At 40.9% G+C, this 22,613-nt stretch overlaps 1 protein-coding gene across 1 annotated transcript in view; it reads right to left on the bottom strand.

Moving 5' to 3' along the window:
- UBN2 (ubinuclein 2) overlaps nucleotides 1-22,613 on the bottom strand; it is a 99,511-nt gene that overhangs the window by 74,752 nt on the left and 2,146 nt on the right. The window contains exons 2-3 of the mRNA XM_074941746.1: nucleotides 16,775-16,867; nucleotides 9,427-9,528 (exon numbers count right to left, since the gene is read on the bottom strand). Coding sequence (XP_074797847.1) covers nucleotides 9,427-9,528; nucleotides 16,775-16,867 — 195 coding nt within the window. The remainder of the gene's footprint in view (nucleotides 1-9,426; nucleotides 9,529-16,774; nucleotides 16,868-22,613) is intronic.

Below are 22,613 nucleotides of genomic sequence, written 5' to 3' on the forward strand. Positions count from 1 at the left end.
ATACACGTAACACTTAGAAGAGGACTGCTCTTTTCAGAAAGACTCATGCATTTGGCAAGTTACAAAAAAATCTGATATTAAATAAATATTTAGATTTCCATGAATTGTGAAAAGTGTCCTCAGTTTTTCATATTGATTTAACATACTCTTCTGTACCACATGCAAACTTTAAGATTACTTGGCCCAGGGCCGTCAGTACTGCCTTCTGGTGATTCAGGATTTTATTTGATTTTATTTTTATTTTTAAACCCAAGGAACTCAGGGTGATTTGATGTTTTCCAGACATTTCTCTTTGTAAAAAAAGTCAACTAAGTCTGTGTGTAATTTTTAAAAATACAGATGTTTAGTTTGGAAATTAATATTTGACACTATGTTAAGCTACCTGGCCCTGACAGCACCAAAGGCTTCAGTTCAGCAAGGTACTTAAAACACATGGCTAACTTTAAGCACCTCAGATGTCCCATCAAAGTCAATGGGAGTGCTCACGTGCTTGAAGTTAGATCCCTGCTTAAGTACCTTGCTGAATCTAGGCCTACAATTGCAATTATTATATTGGTAACAAACAAGTAGTACAGAGGCCCTCTCCCATCTAAAGGGAATCAAATTACACTATAAAAATAGCAAATCAAATTGTTGTTTATTTTACTACACAGCCTACTCAGGCTTGCTTGGCAAAAACAACTGCCTTTGAACTGACTGTAGTTTGCAATATAGCTTTATTCTTCATCTTAAACTAACTGTCCGTGACATTTGCCAGGTTCTAGAAGCTACTAAACTACCTACTTTGTCCTGCTTGGGGAAAAGAAAAGTTACTTACTAGTAACTTACTAGAGGTTACTTACTAGTAACCTTTGTGTATTCACACTTATAGGATATTGCACTCCTGGCATCGAGGTACAGTTGTGCCCTGAAAAGCTGTCTCTATGGAGGAGTGCACAAGAGAGCTTGTGTGAGGGTAACAGTGCACTTTTTTTAGGCTTTGTCTACACCACAGAATTGTCTCAACAAAGAAGTTATGCTGCTTCAATTAAACCGCTGTTGCATGTCCACACTATGCCTTGTGTCTGGTGGCAGAGCACATCCACACTAGCGGCTCTTGCATTGACAGAGAGCAGTGCACTTTGGGACGCTATCCCACTAAACAACTGACCACAGGATACTTTGGGAAGGGTTTGCAATACCTCCTGGGGCAAGTACAGTGTAGCATGATGCAGGTTTCTCAATCCCATCATTCCATGGGCTTCCTACTAGATTGCCAGCTGCTTTTCAATTGACATGGATGGGGGGAGGATGACAGGAGGGGTGTGTGCGTGCGCGAGAGAGAGAGCATGCAAGTGTCGGGGAGACAGTGTGTGTGTTGGGGAAGCGTGAGAGAGATTGTGTATATGAGAGACAGCGTGTGTTGAAGCGTGTACGTTATGGGAAGAGGCTACTGAGCAGAGCTTAGGACTGATGTGCGTGGGGGAGGGGTGTCCCTCTCCCCCAGGTTTGCTTGCTTGGGCTGCTGTCTGAATTAAGCGAGAGCTTGCTGACACACACTCCCCCAGTTCACCCGTCCCCCCGCACATCGGTCCCCAGCTCTGCTCAGCAGCCTCTTCCCCTAACACCGCTCTCTCCCCCTCCTCCCCCCCAGCTGCTCACTTTGCCTGCCAGCTGATTCCACATTAATGATTTTGTGATTCCCTTCGAGTTCTCCCACAGACTCCTCAGATACCAGGAGCTGCATCCTCATCACCTCCGAGAGCTCTCCACCCTGAGAAATGTCAAAGTTTCCCAGAGTTTTGAAACAGGAGGGGTATAGTGAGCAGAGCGGTCACGGTGGACACTGGGGGAGGCCAGTTATGTTGACATAATGAACGGCAGAATCTACACTGATGCTTTGTCACTTTAACTTGGCCACAAAAAGCTTTATGCCTCTCATCGAGGTGGTTTTATTTTGTTTGCAAGATAGCAGAGTTTTGCTGCCAAAAGTAGCTTTGTAGTGTGTACACCTCCACTGTTTTGCTAGCAAAAGCTACCTTTTGCTGACAAAACTGTGTAGTGTAGACAAGGGCTTTCATACAGTGGACAACATCTCCCAGCTGCAAAGTCCCATGTTATGTAGGGCTTGGAGGTAGAGGGGAAGGTGGAGATGCAGTAACACAGAGACAACACTAGGAACAACAGCTACTGGTAAATAACCTCTTTCTCCTATGAGAGCCTCTGAGTATTCTAATTTGCAGAGAGATTATCAAACAGCGCTCTACCAGAAGTGCACCAGGCAAGGATTTCTTCGCTAAATGCACGCTGTAGCACTGTGTTCCCAAACTATGCATCAGAGCATAATGCTAAATCCAAGGATCAATGCCTGGTGAAAGTGTGCATTGAACTCCAAGTTGCTGCTCTGCAAATCTCCACCAGGAAAACTTAGCTAAGGCCTGCCACTGATATAGTGGGTCTTGCAAAATGGGTCTTTAAATCAAGGAGTACTGGTTTCCTAGCTGACATGTAGGAATGTTCTATACACCACCTATCCCAATATGGAAGTCTATTTGGTAATGGGTTCTACCTGGCATTTCTCCCTAAATGCTACAAGTAGCCCATTAGTATTTTCTAAAGAGCTCTCTCTCTTTTCAGGTTTAAAAAAAAAAAAAAAAAAAGTGTCCTCACTACATCTACAGTATGTAGACAAGTTTCTTAAGTGGGAATGGGATTGGGGGGAAATACATTGAGGTAAGTGGAAATTTGAGACCACCTTATGCATGAAGCTGGAATGGGGCTTGTCTTTGTGCACTACAGTGTAAGGTTGAGTGGCCATCAAAGCACTGATCTCATGCTTCTAGAAGGGGTAATACCGATCAGGAAGACTAATTGATTAATAAATGTTGAAGAGGCTCATGCAAGATGCTCATACACAGGACCTATCAACTTCATTAAAACGAAATTTAGGGGTCATGAAAGGAGAGGCAGGAAGTGCATTTACCATAACTTTAAGGAACCTGGAGACTATAGGATGAGAGAAGATGGATTTGTCCCCAACAAAATTGCAAGAAAGCAAATATTGCTATCAAACGGACTTTTATGGAGAGTATGGCTAGGACCTGAAACTTAAGATGTAGGAGGTACTCTAGAACTGCAAGGATCTCCACTGGAGATGGAGTGAGTCCCTTACCTATGGCCCAGACAGTCAACTGTTTCCATTTTTGCATATTGCATTTTAGGATAGACAACCTCCTGGATTGTAAGAGGGATGTCTGAACACTCCAAAATCAGAAACTGTCTTCCAATTAGCCTCCACACTGCAAGATGGAGCAGAATACAGACCCTGGACTTCAGAAAAGCAGACTTTGACTCTCTCAGGGAACTGATGGGCAAGATCCCCTGGGAGAACAACATGAGGGGGAAAGGAGTCCAGGAGAGCTGGCTGTATTTTAAAGAATCCTTATTGAGGTTACAGGGACAAACCATCCCGATGAGTCGAAAGAATAGTAAATATGGCAGGCGACCAGCTTGGCTTAACAGTGAAATCCTTGCTGAACTTAAATACAAAAAAGAAGCTTACAAGAAGTGGAAGATTGGACAAATGACCAGGGAAGAGTATAAAAATATTGCTCGGGCATGCAGGAGCGAAATCAGGAAGGCCAAATCACACCTGGAGTTGCAGCTAGCAAGAGATGTTAAGAGTAACAAGAAGGGTTTCTTCAGGTATGTTAGCAACAAGGAGAAAGTCAAGAAAAGTGTGGGCCCCTTACTGAATGAGGGAGGCAACCTAGTGACAGAGGATGTGGAAAAAGCTAATGTACCCAATGCTTTTTTTGCCTCTGTCTTCACGAACAAGGTCAGCTCCCAGACTACTGCACTGGGCAGCACAGCATGGGGAGGAGGTGACCAGCCCTCTGTGGACAAAGAAGTGGTTCAGGACTATTTAGAAAAGCTGGACAATATGATGTTGACAGTCTGACCTGATTTTCTTATGACCCCGAGGATCAAGAGAATGGAATGGAAGACATAGAAGATGTTGACTCCAGCCCACCAGAAACACATCCTTAAGAAGGTTTTCGTCTGAGTGCTCTTGTGCGATACACTTGGCATCTGGTCTTTTGTTCAGTCACAAATATATCTATTATTGGTTGGGCCCATCTGTGAAATAGCACACTGGCTGCTGGATTCAAAGACGGCTTGTATGGATGATCCTGAGGCTTCCTGCTAAGCAAGTCTGCCCACACATTCACCTCGCCTGCAAGGCAAAGAGCTACTAGGTGGCTTTGGATGCACCACAGCCAAAGATATTTGTGGAAGCAAGAAGAGAGCTACAAATACACAGTACTCCTCCCTATTTGCTGCTGTATTACATGATAGTGGTATGGTCTGTAAGCACACATACTACACACTGTTGCAGAGATAGCCGAAAGGCTTTGAGGACCCACCAAGTTGACCTAAGTTCCAGTGTCTTGATAAGGGGTGTAGACTCAAGTGTTTCCCAGCCTGTGTCCTTGGCAGTCTTGGTAATGCACACCCCAGACCAGATTGCAGGCACTGGTGAGGATTATGATGTTAAGAGAGAGGAGAGCAAAAGGTATCCCCTGGAGGACATGGTCCTTGTGAATTATTGGTATTGCAGCAGTGCCTGTTCCCACTAATGAAGCTATTGGAACACTTGAGAAGGAATAGTCTCCTTTGAAGACGGTACATTTGGCATGGCCAATGGTGTAAAAGTCTCATGTTCAGACAAGCAAAGGGTGTGAGAGAGTGATGAAACCATCAGGCCTAATAGTGTTGGGGGGGGGGGGGGGAAATCACGTAGTACATACTGGTTATTCCCTAAGAATTGCCAGACGGTCTTGAATTTGAAAAAACTTTCTTGTGGAAGAAAGACTGGCCTGAGTGGAGTCCAAGACTGTTCTGATTAAAATGATTCTTTGTACAGGTTGAAGTGTCAATTTCTTCCAGTTAACAGTCCCAAAAAGACTGGAAGAAGTTGCACATGTAATAATCTCTGAGGAGAGGTCCTTCACTGAGTTAGCCCTCAGGAGCCAGTCATCAAAAATATGGGTAGACAAATATTCCTTCATGTCTGAGGTGTGCATCAGCCACTGTGAGGCACTTGTTGGGGCTGTAGACAAGTCAAAATTGGTAGCATACTTGATGTAAGCATGTTTGATTGCCAGATAAAAACAGGCACTCTTTAAATTGTGAGCTGCACACCTATCCACTGGTATAAGGAAGAGATGTCCCCTAGAGAGCATCCTGAACTTGAATGCTTTTATATATCTGTTCTGAATTCTGAGGTCAAGAATCTCAGAAAGTTGCTCTTGTTGGGGGATCAGGAAATAGGATTTTATTCTCACTTTCCCTGAGTTTTCCTGCAGACACTGTTCACAGTGTCCCACCTCTCTGACTCACTTCTTGAAAAAGGAAATCCACTTCTTCCACCAGGATGCTCTTATAGGATGGGTGTTTGAAGAGAAAGGTGAGGGTGGCAAGATGGTCATGTGTGAAACTAGATGGAATCTGTCACAAATGGTGTCCAGTAACCAGCAATCAGAAGTAATCATGCAACAGGTGCTGCAGAAAGACAAAGTCCGAAAGTGTGAATGTATGGAGAGGAGATGTAGACTGGAGACATGGTACATGACTCAAACAGACAGTCAAAATTGCTTTTTAGAAGCGGATGTTGAGGGGTGTGAGGATGCACAGGGAGGAAGCCTACTTTTATACTGCTGAGGTTATTTGCCAGTAGCAGGTTTAAGAGGTGGCCGATATCACTTCTGGGGATGTATCCCTTGGTGTTGCCTGGGAGCTTGTCTTTGGAAGCAAAATGACAGGCAGAAAAACCTCAGAGTTGAGGAAGAGAACTGCGTTAATTGCAGGGAGTGGAGAGTGGCCATGATCATCTCTAGGTCTTCATCATTTTGTCCCTAAAAAGGGCAGTGCCCTCAAAAGGGAATTGCCCAATCCCACCCCAGGATCCAGGTAAAAGACCAGAAGCACCTCCCAAGAGCCATTCCTGTGGCCATTTTTCTTGCACTAGCATCTAAGGCAACCCAGGCTGCTCTTCAAGAGCATCAAGCAAGCATATGACTATTTGTGACCAGAGTCTTGGCCACTTCCTTCTGTTCCTTGAAGAAGGATTCAAGGCTGGGGCTTATGGCATCAAACAAACCATAACTGTAGTGGGATATCACAGCTTTATAGCTGGCCACTTGAAGGCCTACTGAACCACGTAAGTAAGCTCTCCTGCCAAAACATCCAAATTTCATCTCTCTCTGACAGAGTGTTGCCCTTAAGTGTCTTATGTCTTGTTGCCCTTAAGTCTCCTTTATTACAGATACAATCATGGAGTTTGCCAAAGGAGGCTGCAGCAGGAACTGGTGTCTTTTAGGGTATATCCTATCACTATCTTGGATACAGGCAGGGCCAAAATATTTTTTTAAAGAAGTATTTTTGGCTGGACTGAGAAGGCTGAAGCCAGTAGGCAGAGGCAGTTTCTCCCCGATCTGCACCTGTAATACGTTGAACATGGGGATCACAGGATTTCTCCAGTGCTGTGACCCCTTGCTTGCAGCTAGCTGGAGAAGTATTTGCGATTGCCCAATAGTTTCTGAAACATTTATTAGTCAGAAGGGAAAAGAGATGAAGCACTTATCTGATCCTCTGATGAGGTGCCACCTGTATGTTTCTCTAAAGGGGCTTTATATGGTTCCTAGGAAGAAATCTCATTGTATTTCTCAGATGAAAGACAGAATACCTGCAGATCTGAAGAATCTGGTGAAAGCAAGGACGATTGCATTGACACCAAGTGAGGAATAGAGATGCTGGTAAAAGCACTGATGTTAGAGGAGGAGATTGTGCTGAAAGGAGTATTGGCACAGATGTCAGTGTGAAGGTCTATGCCAGAGTTGATCTTGCAGCCTCCAGCAGGTCTTTCATGGAGTCCCATATGTAAGGCCACAAGACGAGGTGAAGACTGTCTGGATCTGAGGCAAGGGAACGGGACCAGAATCTTGGTCAAATTGGGGGACCCTCCGGTTTTATTTCTGAAAGAGTCCAAGGTACCCTGCAGCAGTTCCAGATTGAGACTGGAGAAGTCAGCGAAGTCAGGCAGCAAACCATGTGATGTGGTGGCTAGTAGCCTCCATGGTGCATTTCCCACTCAGGCATGGAGAGATCAAAGTTTTATCAGGACCTGCAGCAATGAGGAGTCCAGTTGGTGCTGAGATGTCTAGCTCTAGCAGCATGTGGTGAAGAGGTGACAGTTTAAGTACTGTTTAAGTGTCTTCCAGGCCCTCATGAGTTGAGAGAGAGCACTTCCTCCTTTTCTTCTGTTTATGTCTCTCTTGTAGGGAGATGTGCTTCCTCTTCTCCTTCCTTTTAGCCAGATGGGCCTCTGAGTGGATCTCAGTGCCAAGATAGGGACAATGGAGGATAGGTTTGGTGTCAGAGCAGATGGCAGTAGTGCTGAGTGAGGGTAGGCAGCAAAATGTAGGAGCTGCCTACATCACCACCAATGCTACTGGGACCTGAATAGATGGTGCTGATTTGGTCTTCGATGTCACTTTTAGTTTAGCCTGGTTTGGGACCTGACAGGTTCCCAAGACGTGGGAAGGGTGTCTACACTGAACTGTCCTATGCTACTCTAAACTAACAATTTTCTTGTAAATATCAAGCTAGACTAAGGGAAGTTCTAGCCTGAGGAAATGAAAGCATGTTCAGTTTGCTCTCTGTAGTTGCAGCAAATGAACAGAGGTGGGTGGGAGCTGGCTGACCTCCTTTATACAAAGTAGGGCAATGAAGTCATCCTCACACGAGATCTTCTGAGCACCCTACAACAGACACTGCTATTTGAGGCAGTTCCACAGCAAAGTGAGAATTCACAGTGGCCCTCAAATAAGAAATCAACTGTTGCTTGTCTTTCTAGCTACTCTAATTGCATTTGAGCACATAACTATCACTGAAAAGCCCAGACTTAATTTCTGCCTCTGAATAAAGTACTAACCAGCATTACATTCAAGAGAGGCTTTGCATGACGTATGCCAAGCAACACACTTCTCTTGGGTCCAATTTCCTTCTCCTTCCCTCTGGCTAGGACTCACTTCAAGTCTCTTTGCTCCACTCTCTCTCAAGCCTTCTGGCCATCTTCCTCTATGAATAGCAGCTCAATATTGCTGGGCCTGATATGACTCAGCCTACACCCAGACCGCCACTATTGTCCTTGTCCTACAGGCAAAAAGCCCTATATTTTTACTTGCCTGGATAGCACTTCATTTATCTGGGGCATCCGGGCAATAGGATTTGCCTCAGCCTGTTTGCTCCCTTAACTGTCTGATATTCAATGAATTCCTCACGAGTTTACTGCTTCTGGTATACTTAAAGAATTTCCAGCTATTTGTTTTTATATCTAACTTCTCTTCAGATACCCTCTTAGGATAGGTCTACCCTACAAGCGCTATAGCAGAACTACAGCATGGACACTTGCTACAGTCACAGAAGGGTTTTTTCTGTCACAGTAGTTAATCCATCCCCTTGAAAGGCAGTTAGCTAGGTCAATGGAAGAATTTTTCCGTTGATCTAGAAGTGTGTATACCGAGGCTTAAGCTGATTCGAGGGTGTGAATTTTTCACATCCCGTGAGCAACATAGTTAGACTGACTTAAGTTTTGGGTGTAGACTAGGCCATAGCCTAATTTCCATCTAAGATTTTACCTGGAGTGAGTTAATGCTTCATTTACTTCACTTCAACTGGATGTCCAGTTTTTGAAGTTTGGGTTAAATAAGCTATTGAATCTTGCTTCTAAGCCATACTGGCTTATCACCAGTACTCCTTATGTACTTATTTCAATAACAAAACATTTAAAGTTAATGAAAACAAGGTGATTAGGTTCACCTCCAAAAAACAAACATTCCTCTGAAGTGTTGGAAACCCAAACATACCAGCATTTTGCCAGAACAGGAGACTTAGTCAAACAAAACTAGTCTAATTTCACGAACAAAGCTGAGCGAAGTGTGATAAAGTGAACTATTGATCAATAAGGAAGTCAATTTGATTTTTAAAATCTCTGGTTTTAATTATCTATGGGATAGTAAGGCAAATAATTAATTTTAATATACAGTGTACCTTTGTTCTTCTGATGCAATGATGCCTGTGAATGGCTATAAAAATTAATACAATAATAGTTTCTTGGGTGCTTGAAGTCATTTGTGTCTTTTGGATTCATACCATGCACACAGCAGAAAGTAAAAAGTACGTACACCGGACCCTCGCTAGAATGCGCACATATATAGCACGAATTTGCATATAACACGGTCACGGCCATGGATCCCAAATTTAATTATTTTAATTGCAATTCATTTTAACGCAGTCCCCGCATGGATCCCAAATCCGGCGTTCTAGCTACGGTCCGGTGTACTGCCTCACGTCTTTATTCCTGTTTAAATGAGATTTACTCACAGCTTCAGAGTTATCGATGAAAGGGTCTGTTTCATCATAGCCATAACCTATATCAATCAGATCCTGCAAGCGATCCTTTCGATGCTTGTGAGACTTCCCACCCTGCAAAGAAAACAAAACTGTGGTAAGCCAGTCTGGGAATCACACTGTTCTGGTATCAAATGAAGTCTGTGACATAGAAACAAGAATCCTGGAAGGATGGCTCAATTTAGGAGACTACTAATCAGATAAGAGTTTTTCACCTCTGACACCTAGGACAACTCTGAACTAGTAAATATAGAAACCAAAAAGCCATTAATATCCAATGGCTATATTTTAAACTTATGCAAAAAATTAGTTGGTGACGTGTGCAAATTCTTTATAACATCCACACCAGAAATCATGAGCAAAGCTGACATTCAAGTTGACCAAATGGCGGTTGACGCATGAAGGAACATATGAATCTTTAGCGCATCTGGCACATAAATATCTTGCGATGCCGGCTACAACAGTGCCATGTGAATGCCTGTTCTCACTTTCAGATGACACTGTAAACAAGAAGCGGAGAGCATTATCTCCTCCAAATGTAAAAAATTGTTTGTCTGAGCAATTGGCTGAACAAGAAGTAGGACTGAGTTGACTTGTAGACCTTAACGTTTTACATAGGTTTTTTTTTATGAATGCAGGTTTTGTGGGTTTTATTTTTTTAAACAAATTCTACATTTTTAATTTCAACTTTCATGATAAAGAGATTGCACTACAATATTTGTATTAGGTGAATTGAAAAATACTATTTCTTTTGTTTTTACAGTGCAAATATTTGTAAACAAAAATATAAACTGAGCACTGTACACTTTGTATTCTGTGTAGTAATTGAAATCAATATATTTGAAAATGTAGAAAACATCCAAAAATATTTAAATAAATGGTATTCTATTAACAGCGCAATTAATCGAGATTAATTTTAATAGCTTGACAGCCCTCATCATAAAGTATTAAAGCTGCAGGCAGGCAAACAAATTTGAACAAGACCGAAGCCCTCTTCCCCCCACCCCCCCCCCTTTTTTTTTTTTTTTTTTTTTTTAAAAAGACAAGATTACTTGAGCATATCCCTTTCAATAGCAAATGGCAACTATGGAAAAACTATACAAGGGCAAATTTAGCTTTTGGTTTGAGCTTTCTGGTTTTAATTTTGTAATACATTCCCCAACTCCTCCTTCATTCAAAGAGCAGGTCAAACTTGGAATAACTTCATGTCACCACACGTACAGAACATTTTTCTGAAAGGAAAATTAATTCTCTTTAAAGTAGTACAAGGTATTCCTATAGGATTCTCACTCTTGGGTCTCCAATATAAATCATGCAGGAAAGTCCGCTAATTCTTACATTTTTGGCCTTCTGAGGCACCTCTAAGATGGCTCAAGAGCAATGTCCTTCTAAGCATGCTTCATCCCCATGTATTTCACTGGATCCAACAGTTCAACAGTTCCTTTCAAGAGTGGCAAACAAGACCTCCCTAAAGTTGAATTATATACAAAACACTGATTTTATATATCTATATAGCTCCCATTACTCTAGTATCTGAGCGCTTCACAATCTTTAATATATTTATATTCACAAAACATCGGATGTAGGGAAGTATTAACACCATTTTATGGAGGGGAAACTGAGGCATGAAGGAACTAAATGATTCACCTATGGTTACACAGGAAGTCTGTGGCAGAGCATGGAACAGAACTCCGGTCTCCAGATTAAATATTTGTATTTGATACATGTAGTCAACCATTTCCTTCCCTAAAACACTCTCATGGAAGAATTCTTCTTTTGGAAAGGAAGCAGATTGAGGGATGTCCTAATAATGATAAACTAAACATCTCCCTTGACAGTATGAACTGAAGCAAGACCAATAGATAAACATATGGAGCAGGGCTTCAATGACTACTTTGTTTGTCCCCATAATTTAAATATCTTTTTATAGCAGAAAATAGAAGCTGCCTTGATTAAGGATTAACAGAACCCTGACATTTTCCTTAAGACCCAGGCCAGCTATATCACTGCACTGAGAAATGCCATCAGGCAGTAATTTTAATATGGTCCTCTAGCAATATTACCAGGGAAAGATGTCCAAAAAAGGTTGAATAGTGCTTCTAGGGATCGTCATCTTCTCAAAGTAAAACCTTAATGGTTTTTCAGTATGAAAGGATGGGGCTGTTCTCCAGCCAATTGAGGATGCAGGCATGGGAAAGTGTAAACAAACGTAACAGAAAGCTTGAGTGGAATAAAACAAAACTAGGGAGCAGTAAGTTACACTCAAACAAGTGAAGACATTTGAACTGTCTGTGATTGCAATTAGAGTGCTTCTCGTGGGCATACTTGCACTCTGCTGCAGATGGTTTGCAGTCACAACTGTAAGACCCACTTGTAGACACCACCTGAGATATTGGAGTCTGAGACCTGCTTGTGGATACCAAACGTACCCAGGTGCACCGGGTTTGGACTTAAGTTGTCACAAAGTAGATTCTTGGGTTGGAATGAAGTGAAGTGTCCTAACACCGAGCCACTAAACAAAATTCTTAGTACCCCAAGACTATTATTGGTGCTGGCCATCCAAACTTAAAAAAAGAGTCTGGCCAAAAAAACCCAAACATTAAAGCTTTCACCTTTTCACATGCAAATTTAGCATCTGTACCTGTACGAATTAAGACAAGATATAGCAATCTACTACAATCCGCTGCATTTCAAAAATAAAGTAACAACGTCAAAGAAAATCCCTAGTCAAATCAAAGCCATTCACTGAAAAAGTCAAAAATTACAGCCATTTCAGCTAATTAAATCTAATATATACACATCACTCAAGGTATTGCCTATGTCTCTCAAAGTTATTCAAGAGACACCACCTACCAACGTGGAAATAAAGGTGGTGCTTTTAACATGCAGAGAGACTGCACTTAGATAAGTTTCAGAATCAGAAGCCTATACAGTTTTAGCTGCAGATATCAGTGGCAGTTAAAGAGGAAGGACCAAGTACCTTTCAGCTCATTACTTTTTTTCCCATAGTAAAGTATGCACTGTGTAATTGTGTCTTTTCATATTAAATGTGATGTGCAGAAAACCATGTATTGAATTATTTTGAACACAAAAAGACAATGAAAATACTTCATTGCACAATATGCACTCAAAACTTAATGCGTTGAACTGTGCCTGATGATTTCATCCTTCTAAGTGACTTAAGCCTCTACATCCAAAAGAAAGAATAAGGTTCTGGGTCCACTCTCCCTCCTAGCATCTATAATCTATGTGGTGTTGAAAGCTCAGCATGATCTTAGAAGAATTACATGGATTGGTCATTTGGGTAGTAATGTGAATCACAGACCATAGACTTGATTTAGCCAGGGAAGGGAAGTGGCTGCATGGATCAAGTGGAGAATGGGGACCATTCAGAGCACACTTTTTGTGTTGAAGTCTAACATTTGCGGGAGTCAATCCACCTAGAAAATTCTGCCTGATCAAATGAGCAGCTATGTAAAGGTGCCCCTGTTCAAATGCTCATAGTACGCATCTACTTTTATGGAAAAAATTTCTACTGGCATGTTTTTTTCCTTTCCCTTCTTCATTTGGTTCAATGAGACTTATGCCTGATTTTTATTTATTTATATATATTACAGACACAGGTCTGCTTGAAAACTAGCCTACACATAAGGTTCTGATGCTGGCTATTTACCAGCTGAATCAACCGGGTGTTCCGGCGAAACAGAGCATCTAGACGAGTGACCCCCAAACTTTTTCTGTCACCCTCTCCCTGCCACACCAGTAATGAAATCTATCAGAGCAATGGTTCAGGGCCAAGCCACAGTTCGGGGCCAGGGTCGCAGACCAGCGCTAGAGCAGAGCTGGGGGCAGAGCAGGGCTGGGTGGTACTCCCTCCCTGAACACTATGGGGGCTGGCCCAGGCCCTGTTGTGCCTCCCTGAACATTCCTTCATGCCCCCTAGGGGAGCATGCCCCCCAGCTTGGGGAACTCTAATCTGGATACTTTAGTGAATGACACTATAAACACTCAGAGCATTTAACTCCATTCTCAATATATACAAACGTTAACCAGTTTAATTTTCCAAAAATAGTTAGTTTTTAAATCTCTACAACCAGAAAATAGAGACTCTAAGTTTTCAGAAAAAAGTTCTACTTCACTGAGTTTTTTTTTTTTTTTTTTTTTTTTTTTTTAAAGTTACAAGGGCAATGGGAGGTAAAAACTGACCTTAGGATAGGAGTTTAGTTGCACCTTTAAATACGAAGAAATTGTCTCTCCACAATATTTCAAGACATTACCAAGGAAATGCATTTCATAACATAATTATATACTGTATAAAAATATTGGTTTTAACAGTTTAAATTTTTCTCAAGTTCAGTAAGTGCCATCTTGCTCTTTTATTATTGGAGCGGGTAAACAATAGCTTTCAACTGCCTTTTTCTATACCAGATATTTTATGTACCTATGTCATCTCTCCTCATTAGCAATCTCATCCCCCATAACACATGTAAGGTATTGTACCTAAAACACAATTATCTCTGCATAATATATTGATATCAGACTGAATGTTTCTTATCCTATTAAGGAAACTTGCCTTTTTGATAGGAAAAATTCCAGAGAAGTCAGAAAAATCAGTTTACATAGGGACATTAATACCAAAAGTCTTTTTTCTAATGAAAGGCACCACACTAACAGCCCTGGATATCGAAGTCTTCTAAATACAATTAAGTTATTTTTATTGCCAGCTCATAATTTATCATCTAAGACTATCCATGTGAATTTAAGGAGCTGGCTGGGTGTGGTGTTAGATAACATCTCTTGATTTCTACTCTGGCATTTATTAGTGGAAGCTTGTTTCAGGGTGGACTATCTAAAAGAAAATCAAAACAATTAAAATAAATTAATCATGATTTAAATTACCGAGCAGGGAACTGATTTAAGTAACCGATTTTAATCTTGCTTTGCATTTGTACGTTTTAGCTATTTTCCTAAAGAAAAAGTTGCGTCTCATTCATTGGTAACCATTTCAAACATGCTTATTTGCAACTAAATGTAGTTTTTACACTAAATTCAGTAATTTCTTACTAACCAGAAGGATATACTCTATACACATTTATTTAAGCAATTACATAGCTTAACATATATTTATTTGGATTTGAATTTTTTAAACACATTAGTAGATGGTGATTTCTTATTTACTATATGATTAATTTTACTTATGATTTCTGTCAAGTTCTATTTGGATTGAAATTGGAAATCAAAGAAAAATGCAAAACAGCATTTAGTTTTTTTATTAAATATAATTAATTAAATATAATTACCTTAAAAAGGTGCTAGACACAAGAAACAAGTTTAATCAAAATAAGTTTTGCATTTAGAACTCACTGATTTATTAAACAAAGAAAATATCTGCAGTTAGTGAATTAAAGTAATTGTTTCTGGTCACCATATCCTTCAAGATTTTAGAACCAGCAGATCTCATCCTCTTATGCCTACTTTTTATTCACATTTGAAGAGGAAAACAAGCTTTCCTGCTTTTTCATTCCCAACCAGTTTTTCAACTCTGAATGAACTACTCATTGAACTGAACTGAAATGAAAAATATTCTCTGCACCGGCAGTTACTGCTGTCAAACTCTGGTTCCAGGTGCTTAGCCCATGACTTCCCCCAGTTCAGTGGTTTGACTTTCTTGAAAATTTCAGCACCAAACATACTATTTAATGTTTTAAGTGATGTTAATAGATTATAGTAAATTTATGCCTTAACATATGTGAAATTATGACAACCTATTTAAAAAGAAAAAATTATTTTGATTTAAATTTTTAAAATCCTTTTTTTTAAAAAGCACTGATTTTTATCCACCTTGGCTTGTTTACATTACTATGCAGTGTTGTTCAAATTACTCTCAGTACTATGTTAGTGCTTGTCCCTAGCAGCCTGCAAGTTTTTTGTGATGTGGCAGCTGCCTGATAAAACTCATTCAAGACTGACATTTCTATTATACTTTCCAATAGAGGCATCCCAAAACAAGTATGGCTCTACCTTGCTGCATCTACGTTGGAGGTGGAATGTAGCAACTATTTAACAGTGCCCAATACTACTCCACAACAATTCAAGAAAAGAGAGAATATGGTATCAACAGGGCTTATACAACCAGTGTTAGGAAAAAAGATCAGTAAGGCTATGATTCTGTCACAGAGGTCACGGATTTGGTGATTTTAAGAGATGTCATCGAGTTCTTGAAAATTCCAATAAAAGCATTAGAATTTATAAAAAATGAGAAATCACTTATTTCCTTTAACATCTGCAGTACAAGTGTTGAAAATAGCATTTTGCGCACCACTGCTGCTGGGGCCAACATTAGTGAGTAACAAGCAGGGCACTACTGGGTAACAAGTTAAGTTACAGGCAGTGGGGCTCAGGCTTTGGCTTCAGCCCAGAGCAGCAGGGTACAGGCTTCGGCTTTCAGAATCACGGAAAGCTCCGTTAGTAAATGACCACTTTACCCTCTAACAATTAATCTTGTCAGTAGATCTTGTCAAAATTTTATAAGGTTTAATAGGCAATATAAAAGCTTCTGTATTGATTTAGTGAAAACTGCATTAGTATGTGTACATTTCTGTGATTTACTGTTTATTGCCCATATCCTGTCTGTGACTTTTAATAAAAATACCCGTGGCAAAATCATGGTCTTAATCACGATAACCACAGTGGTCAGTACCTACATTTTTATCTTTCATCCAAAAAAATTGCACCATCAGAATTTCTGGGGGTTTTTGTTGATGAAGCAGCTGCCTGACAAAAGGCATTAAATAATGACTGACACATCTGAAGACTTGGACAAGTGGACTGTGATGGTAGCGTGGGGAGAAAAATCCTCTTGCAGAGTGGTCTGCATCACTGGTACAAATAGAGAGAGAAGAGTACCATCTATTGTCACCATCCTTGTATTCTGCAGCACATACGTTTTTCCTCTGAGATTTCCCATCCAGTACTGAAGAGGTGCAATTGACTTCTTCCCTTGAGAGATCTACCATGAGTACAGACCACTGTATAACAGGTGCAGGTATTTGCTTAGGGAACTCACCTAAGGATATGTTCCAAGGCACAGATAATATCTAGTTGAGTTTTTTTTCATTAGCATAGTTATTAGTTATCAGACTGAAAGTGCGTCCATTACAAACTGAGCAAATTAAATAAGATGAGAAACCTGACTGATATAGTTATAAGAATCAGCTGCGAAGTCAGAGTAGCAACCATACCCAAAAAAACCTGAAAATGTTAGCAACCGATGTTGTTACTAATAAATGGGGCGTTACAGTAGCTCTGCTAAAATACTCACATATTTTGCCTCAAATTTCTTGGCCAGCATTTCCACCTCATACCGCTCACGTTGTTCATCATTAAATGGATCTTCTGAGTGGGCAGGTTTCTTCTGAGAGAAGAGAGGTGGAAATTACACTTCAGTTCATAACTCTTTTGCTGGCATATCTGAAATCAGGCATATTCCAAGGTACAGTATACCCATTTGCCCAAGTAATTATCCTACCTGGCAAGTCTCAGCATTTAGTAGAAATGAGGGAACTGTGGTTTGAGGAGCAACAAAAGGAAGAATTACCTCCAACCAAATGTACTCCCTTATTGTTTATCAACACCTTTGTGATGTGATATTTTGGGATGATAAAAAGATGAACTTGGTATATTTTCAGCATGGAAGCAATGCAAAAGAACTATGACGCTCAATAAAGCATAGCCAAAATGGAAAAGAGGGTAATTCCCTTTGCATTCTCTCACCATCTCCTCCTGGCTCCTCCAAACAATAAGGAGTCACAGTACATACTGACCACATCCAGTTGTGAGCTGGAGCCGGTTTGCATGAAGCGGTTGTTAAATTTTGAAACCGGTTTAGAACCGGTTGCTAAAGGGGTGGGCAAACTCGGTCCTGTCTGGCCCGCCTGAGCTCTCAGCTGGGGAGGCTCCCCTGAGAATCCCTTTTGAATTTTTACTCACCCGCCGGTGCTCTCGGTCTTCGGCAGCACTTCAGCGGCAGGCCCTTCGCTCGCTCCGGGTCTTCGGCGGCACATCCTTCAGTGCTGCCGAAGACCCCAAGCGAGTGAAGGACCTGCCGCCAAAGTGCCACCGAAGACCCGGAGCGACTGAAGGAACCAGTTCTTCAGCTTTTGGCAGCTCATCACTGTCCGCATCTGCTGCTATGGCAGCCACAGGGATGTTGCAAACTAGAGATTATGACTTCACTGTACAAATAAGCAGGAAAGAGGTACCGGTTTCAAAAAAGCCATTTTCACCCAGCTGTGGAGATACTGATGTAAGGACTGGGGAGGCGGGGGAAGGAGAGGAGTGGAGACAAAAATATAAGGATTTTTGTTTGGGAGTAAGGGGTAGCAAAGGAAACCGGATTACTTTCCTCAGACAAGATTTCATCAATAGAATGGGGGAGCTGTAACAAAAAATACTAAAATGGTCCACAAAATGTTTTCTCAGGCTAATGCAATCATTAATGGATGCCAACTAATTTTACTGAGCCTGGCCTTTCTATTCTAGTTTTATTTTAGCACTTCAGGATAAGAAAATTAGTGACATTCTAAACTTACAGAAAGATAAGTGCCTTCTCTAATTAGGACATGGAAGACCAAGCTAGGACCAAATAGTTGCAATTCTAGCCCAACAAAGGATTGTGAACTGTTATCTTATTCAATGTGATAGGGCCACGGTGAAGTAGGTCTGCAAGGCCCACATTTCTAAAGTTCACAGGGCTTTTGAACCAAGTGCTTAGAGAAGAGGTAGAAGAAATTACTTATCTGGTATTGATACCATTCTGTATCGGTATCAAAAATTTACTGCAGGACTAACTACACTTAACCCCTTGGTCACTTTCATTCCTAAATGGAAAAATCATGGTCTATACTTAAGTTAGAGAACATATCTTATACTTTAAACGTTACATGAAGACAAAACATTGGCAGCAGAGGTAACAACTTAACAAGCACAATCTTGCACTGGCATATATCAGCCTTTTATTTCTAGGTTAATTTCCCTCCTGTTGGGACCCCTAAAAGCCACACTAGATTGTAATATCACCTTTGTTAGTTAATACCTCAGACTTCTTAACGTTTAAGGACAACTACTATTACTGCAACTTACCAAGACATCCTGCTAATCACACGCAACAATCTTTCATACTTAGAGTTAGTACAGCACATCTTGTCAGCGCTAAACTAAAAGCCTTGACAAATTAAGTTCTCCATCTATCCAGAGGAAACACAGATCAAGGGCTGCATAAATTTCTTCCATGTAAACCCAGCATCTGTTTCTTTCTCAGGGTGGGAAACCCACCTCTAGGCCAGAAAGAGGAATTCACTCTTCATGGCCATTACATTTTTGGGCTCTTTGCTTAGTATGCCAACAAGGGGTCAATTATTATAGTGACATTTAAAAGTTATAACTTCCTTTGGAAATATGTATGAGACAAAGCTGAAATGCCCTTCCACTTCTTGCAGTAATCTTCTGTCTCTTGGGGATTCCTCTCAGGCTATTCCAATTCTATCAGACACCGTAAGATGGAAAGGCGTATTCCCTATCTTGATACGGAACACCAAACTTTCACTGGGAACAGTTACGGTGAAGTTCAGCAACTCCTTATACGCAAGTGGACAGCAAACAAAAGCTTTCAAAAACCAATCTTCCTTGTGCAATAGTAATGTGTAAAACTCAACAAGTTTATATAAAGACCTTATTTTAAAATCTGATATATTGCTAAAAATTATGCTGAATTCTAAAAGCTAAAACTACTACTTATAAAACAAAAAAGAGAGAGATACACTGCTAACAACAGGTTTCAGAGTAACAGCCGTGTTAGTCTGTATTCGCAAAAAGAAAAGGAGTACTTGTGGCACCTTAGAGACTAACCAAAGTGAGCTGTAGCTCACGAAAGCTCATGCTCAAATAAATTGGTTAGTCTCTAAGGTGCCACAAGTACTCCTTTTCTTACTGCTAATAACTTTAATCTCTGCTGAAAAGGAAGAAACAGGCCCAAAGAGATTCTATTGAAAGAGCCATAAAGGATAAGGGTGTTAGTTCTTAAGCCTCATTTTAATAAGGATATTTTCCTCATTGCATTAACTGGCAAAATGTTAGTGTGGCTCTTCTAGATGACAAATATAATCAGTTTTGTTTTAACATCATGAAAGCCATTTCCCTGATATTTTAGTTTGCTTTGAAAAATTACATCTGTGATATATACAGAAAAGTGAGAAGTATCAGACTGAAAGACAGCAGGGCCAAAAGAGATTACTATCACCCCAAGGCCTATGGCCCCTGTATCTTGCAGGGCTACCCTCTTGTCTCATATCTCCCTGCTTTAAGTGAAAAATTCAATACTAGTAGCTATGGAGTCACAATTGCGCCTCTATAATATAACAACTGTTTTCCCCCTTTGTTGTTATCCTCATTTAACTGAGCAGACTTTCACTCCTGTCTTTACCTTAACACTTCTTTTTTAAGCCTCTACTGTTCAACAGTTTCAAAAGAGGAAGGGAGGAATGAAAACTCAAAGGACCACTTCAAAAGGATGGGTTTCAGAGTAGCAGCCATGTTAATCTGTATCCGCAAAAAGAACAGGAGTACTCATGGCACCTTAGCGGCTAACAAATTTGAGCATAAGCTTTCATGGGCTACAGCCCACTTCATCAGATGCACAGAATGGAACATATAGTAAGAAGAGTGTTAGAGTGCTAAAGGAATTGGCGGATGTGATTGCAGAGCCATTGGCCATTATCTTTGAAAACTCATGGCGATCGGGGGAAGTCCCGGAAGACTGGAAAAAGGCTAATGTAGTGCCAATCCCTTAAAAAAGGGAAGAAGGAGGATCCTAGGAACTACAGGCTGGTCAGCCTCACCTCAGTCCCTGGAAAAATCATGGAGCATGTCCTCAAGGAATCAATTCTGAAGCACTTAGAGGAGAGGAAAGCGATCAGGAACAATCAGCATGGATTCACCAAGGGAAAGTCATGCCTGACTAATCTAATTGACTTCTATGATGAGATAACTGGTTCTGTGCATGAAGGGAAAGCAGTGGACGTGTTATTCCTCGACTTTAGCAAAGCTTTTGACACGGTCTCCCACAGTATTCTTGTCAGCAAGTTAAAGAAGTATGGGCTCGATGGATGCACTACAAGGTGGGTAGCAAGTTGGCTAGATTGTCGGGCTCAACGGGTAGTCATCAATGGCTCCATGTCTAGTTGGCAGCCAGTATCTAGCAGAGTGCCCCAAGGGTCAGTCCTGGGGCCGGTTTTGTTCAATATCTTCATTAATGATCTGGAGGATGGTGTGGATTGCACCCTCAGCAAGTTTGCGGATGACACTAAACTGGGAGGAGTGGTAGATACGCTGGAGGGTAGGGATAGGATACAGAAGGACCTGGAAAATTGGAGGATTGGGCCAAAACAAAGCTGATGAGGTTCAACAAGGACAAGTGCAGAGTCCTGCACTTAGGACGGAAGAATCCAATGCACCGCTACAGACTAGGGACCAAATGGCTAGGCAGAAGTTCTGCAGAGAAGGACCTAGGGGTGACAGTGGACGAGAAGCTGGATAGGAGTCAACAGTGTGCCCTTGTTGCCAAGAAGGCCAATGGCATTTTGGGGTGTATAAGTAGGGGCATTGCCAGCAGATCGAGGGACGTGATCGTTCCCCTCTATTTGACACTGGTGGGGCCTCATCTGGAGTACTGTGTCCAGTTTTGGGCCCCACACTACAAGAAGGATGTGGAAAAATTGGAGAGAGTCCAGCAAAGGCCAACAAAAATGATTAGGGGTCTGGAACACATGGCTTATGAGGAGAGGCTGAGGGAACTGGGATTGTTTAGTCTGCGGAAGAGAAGAATGAGGGGGGATTTGATAGCTGCTTTTAACTACCTGAAAGGTGGATCCAAAGAGGATGGCTCTAGACTGTTCTCAGTGTTAGCAGATGACAGAACAAGGAATAATGGTCTCAAGTTGCAGTGGGGGAGATTTAGGTTGGATATTAGGAAAAAAATTTTCACTACGAGGGTGGTGAAACACTGGAATGCGTTACCTAGGGAGGTGGTGGAATCCCCTTCCTTAGAAGTTTTTAAGGTCAGGCTTGACAAAGCCCTGGCTGGGATGATTTAGTTGGGATTGGTCCTGCTCTGGGCAGGGGGTTGGACTAGATGGCCTCCAGAGGTCCCTTCCAACTCTGTTATTCTATGATTCTAAGAGATTTTATTTTTATTTATATATATATATATATATATATATATATATATGTATTTTTATATATACATGAAAAGGTGGAGTAAGAGGCTAATTAATTAAGATGAGCTTTATCAGTAGAAATTTTTTTCCTGCTGATAATAGCTCAAGAGGAAAAAAATTTCTACTGATAAAGCTCATCTTAATTAATTAGCCTCTTACTCCACCTCTTCATGTTCTCTATGTGTGTGTGTGTATATATATATATATATCTTCTTACTATATGTTCCATTCTATGCATCTGATGAAGTGGGCTGTAGCCCACAAAAGCTTATGCTCAAATAAATTTGTTAGTCTCTAAGGTGCCACAAGTATTCCTGTTCTTTTTCCAAAAGGATGGAGGTTCTTTATGGAAAAAAATCTCACCATTTGATGGTTTCACACTGTTCAGGGGAGAGAAGACGACATGATCTATTATTATAAAGCAGGACTCTGCAGGGAATTGATAAACAGCACTGATTTCTAAGCGCACGTATAATTCTTGTCTTTTCCGATACCTAACGTGAAACATGTTCCTTCTCATCCCATGGTACTAAAATCCACTAACCTGCCAATATTTTTTAACTAGTCTACATGTGAAAGTTGTACTGGTATAACTATCAGTGAGGGGCATTATTTTTTTAAACCATTATAGGTATACCAGTTCTATCCCAGGGTGGACTCAGACTAGTATAGCTTATTCCCATTCCCTTAGAGGAATGGGTATACTGATGTAATGCACCTTTAAACTAGTATATCCATATGCATACAGGCAGAAGTTTACACTTTAACTATACTGGCATAGTTAAAGCAATATGGTTATTTTAGTGTAGGCAAGACCCTTGTCAGCACAATCACTAACAATGGTCAAAACTCGTAATTCATACTCTCTTGCTTTCAAAGAGGGAAAAG

Source organism: Natator depressus, chromosome 1 (assembly GCF_965152275.1).
Source record: "Natator depressus isolate rNatDep1 chromosome 1, rNatDep2.hap1, whole genome shotgun sequence".
NCBI lineage: Eukaryota > Metazoa > Chordata > Testudines > Cheloniidae > Natator > Natator depressus.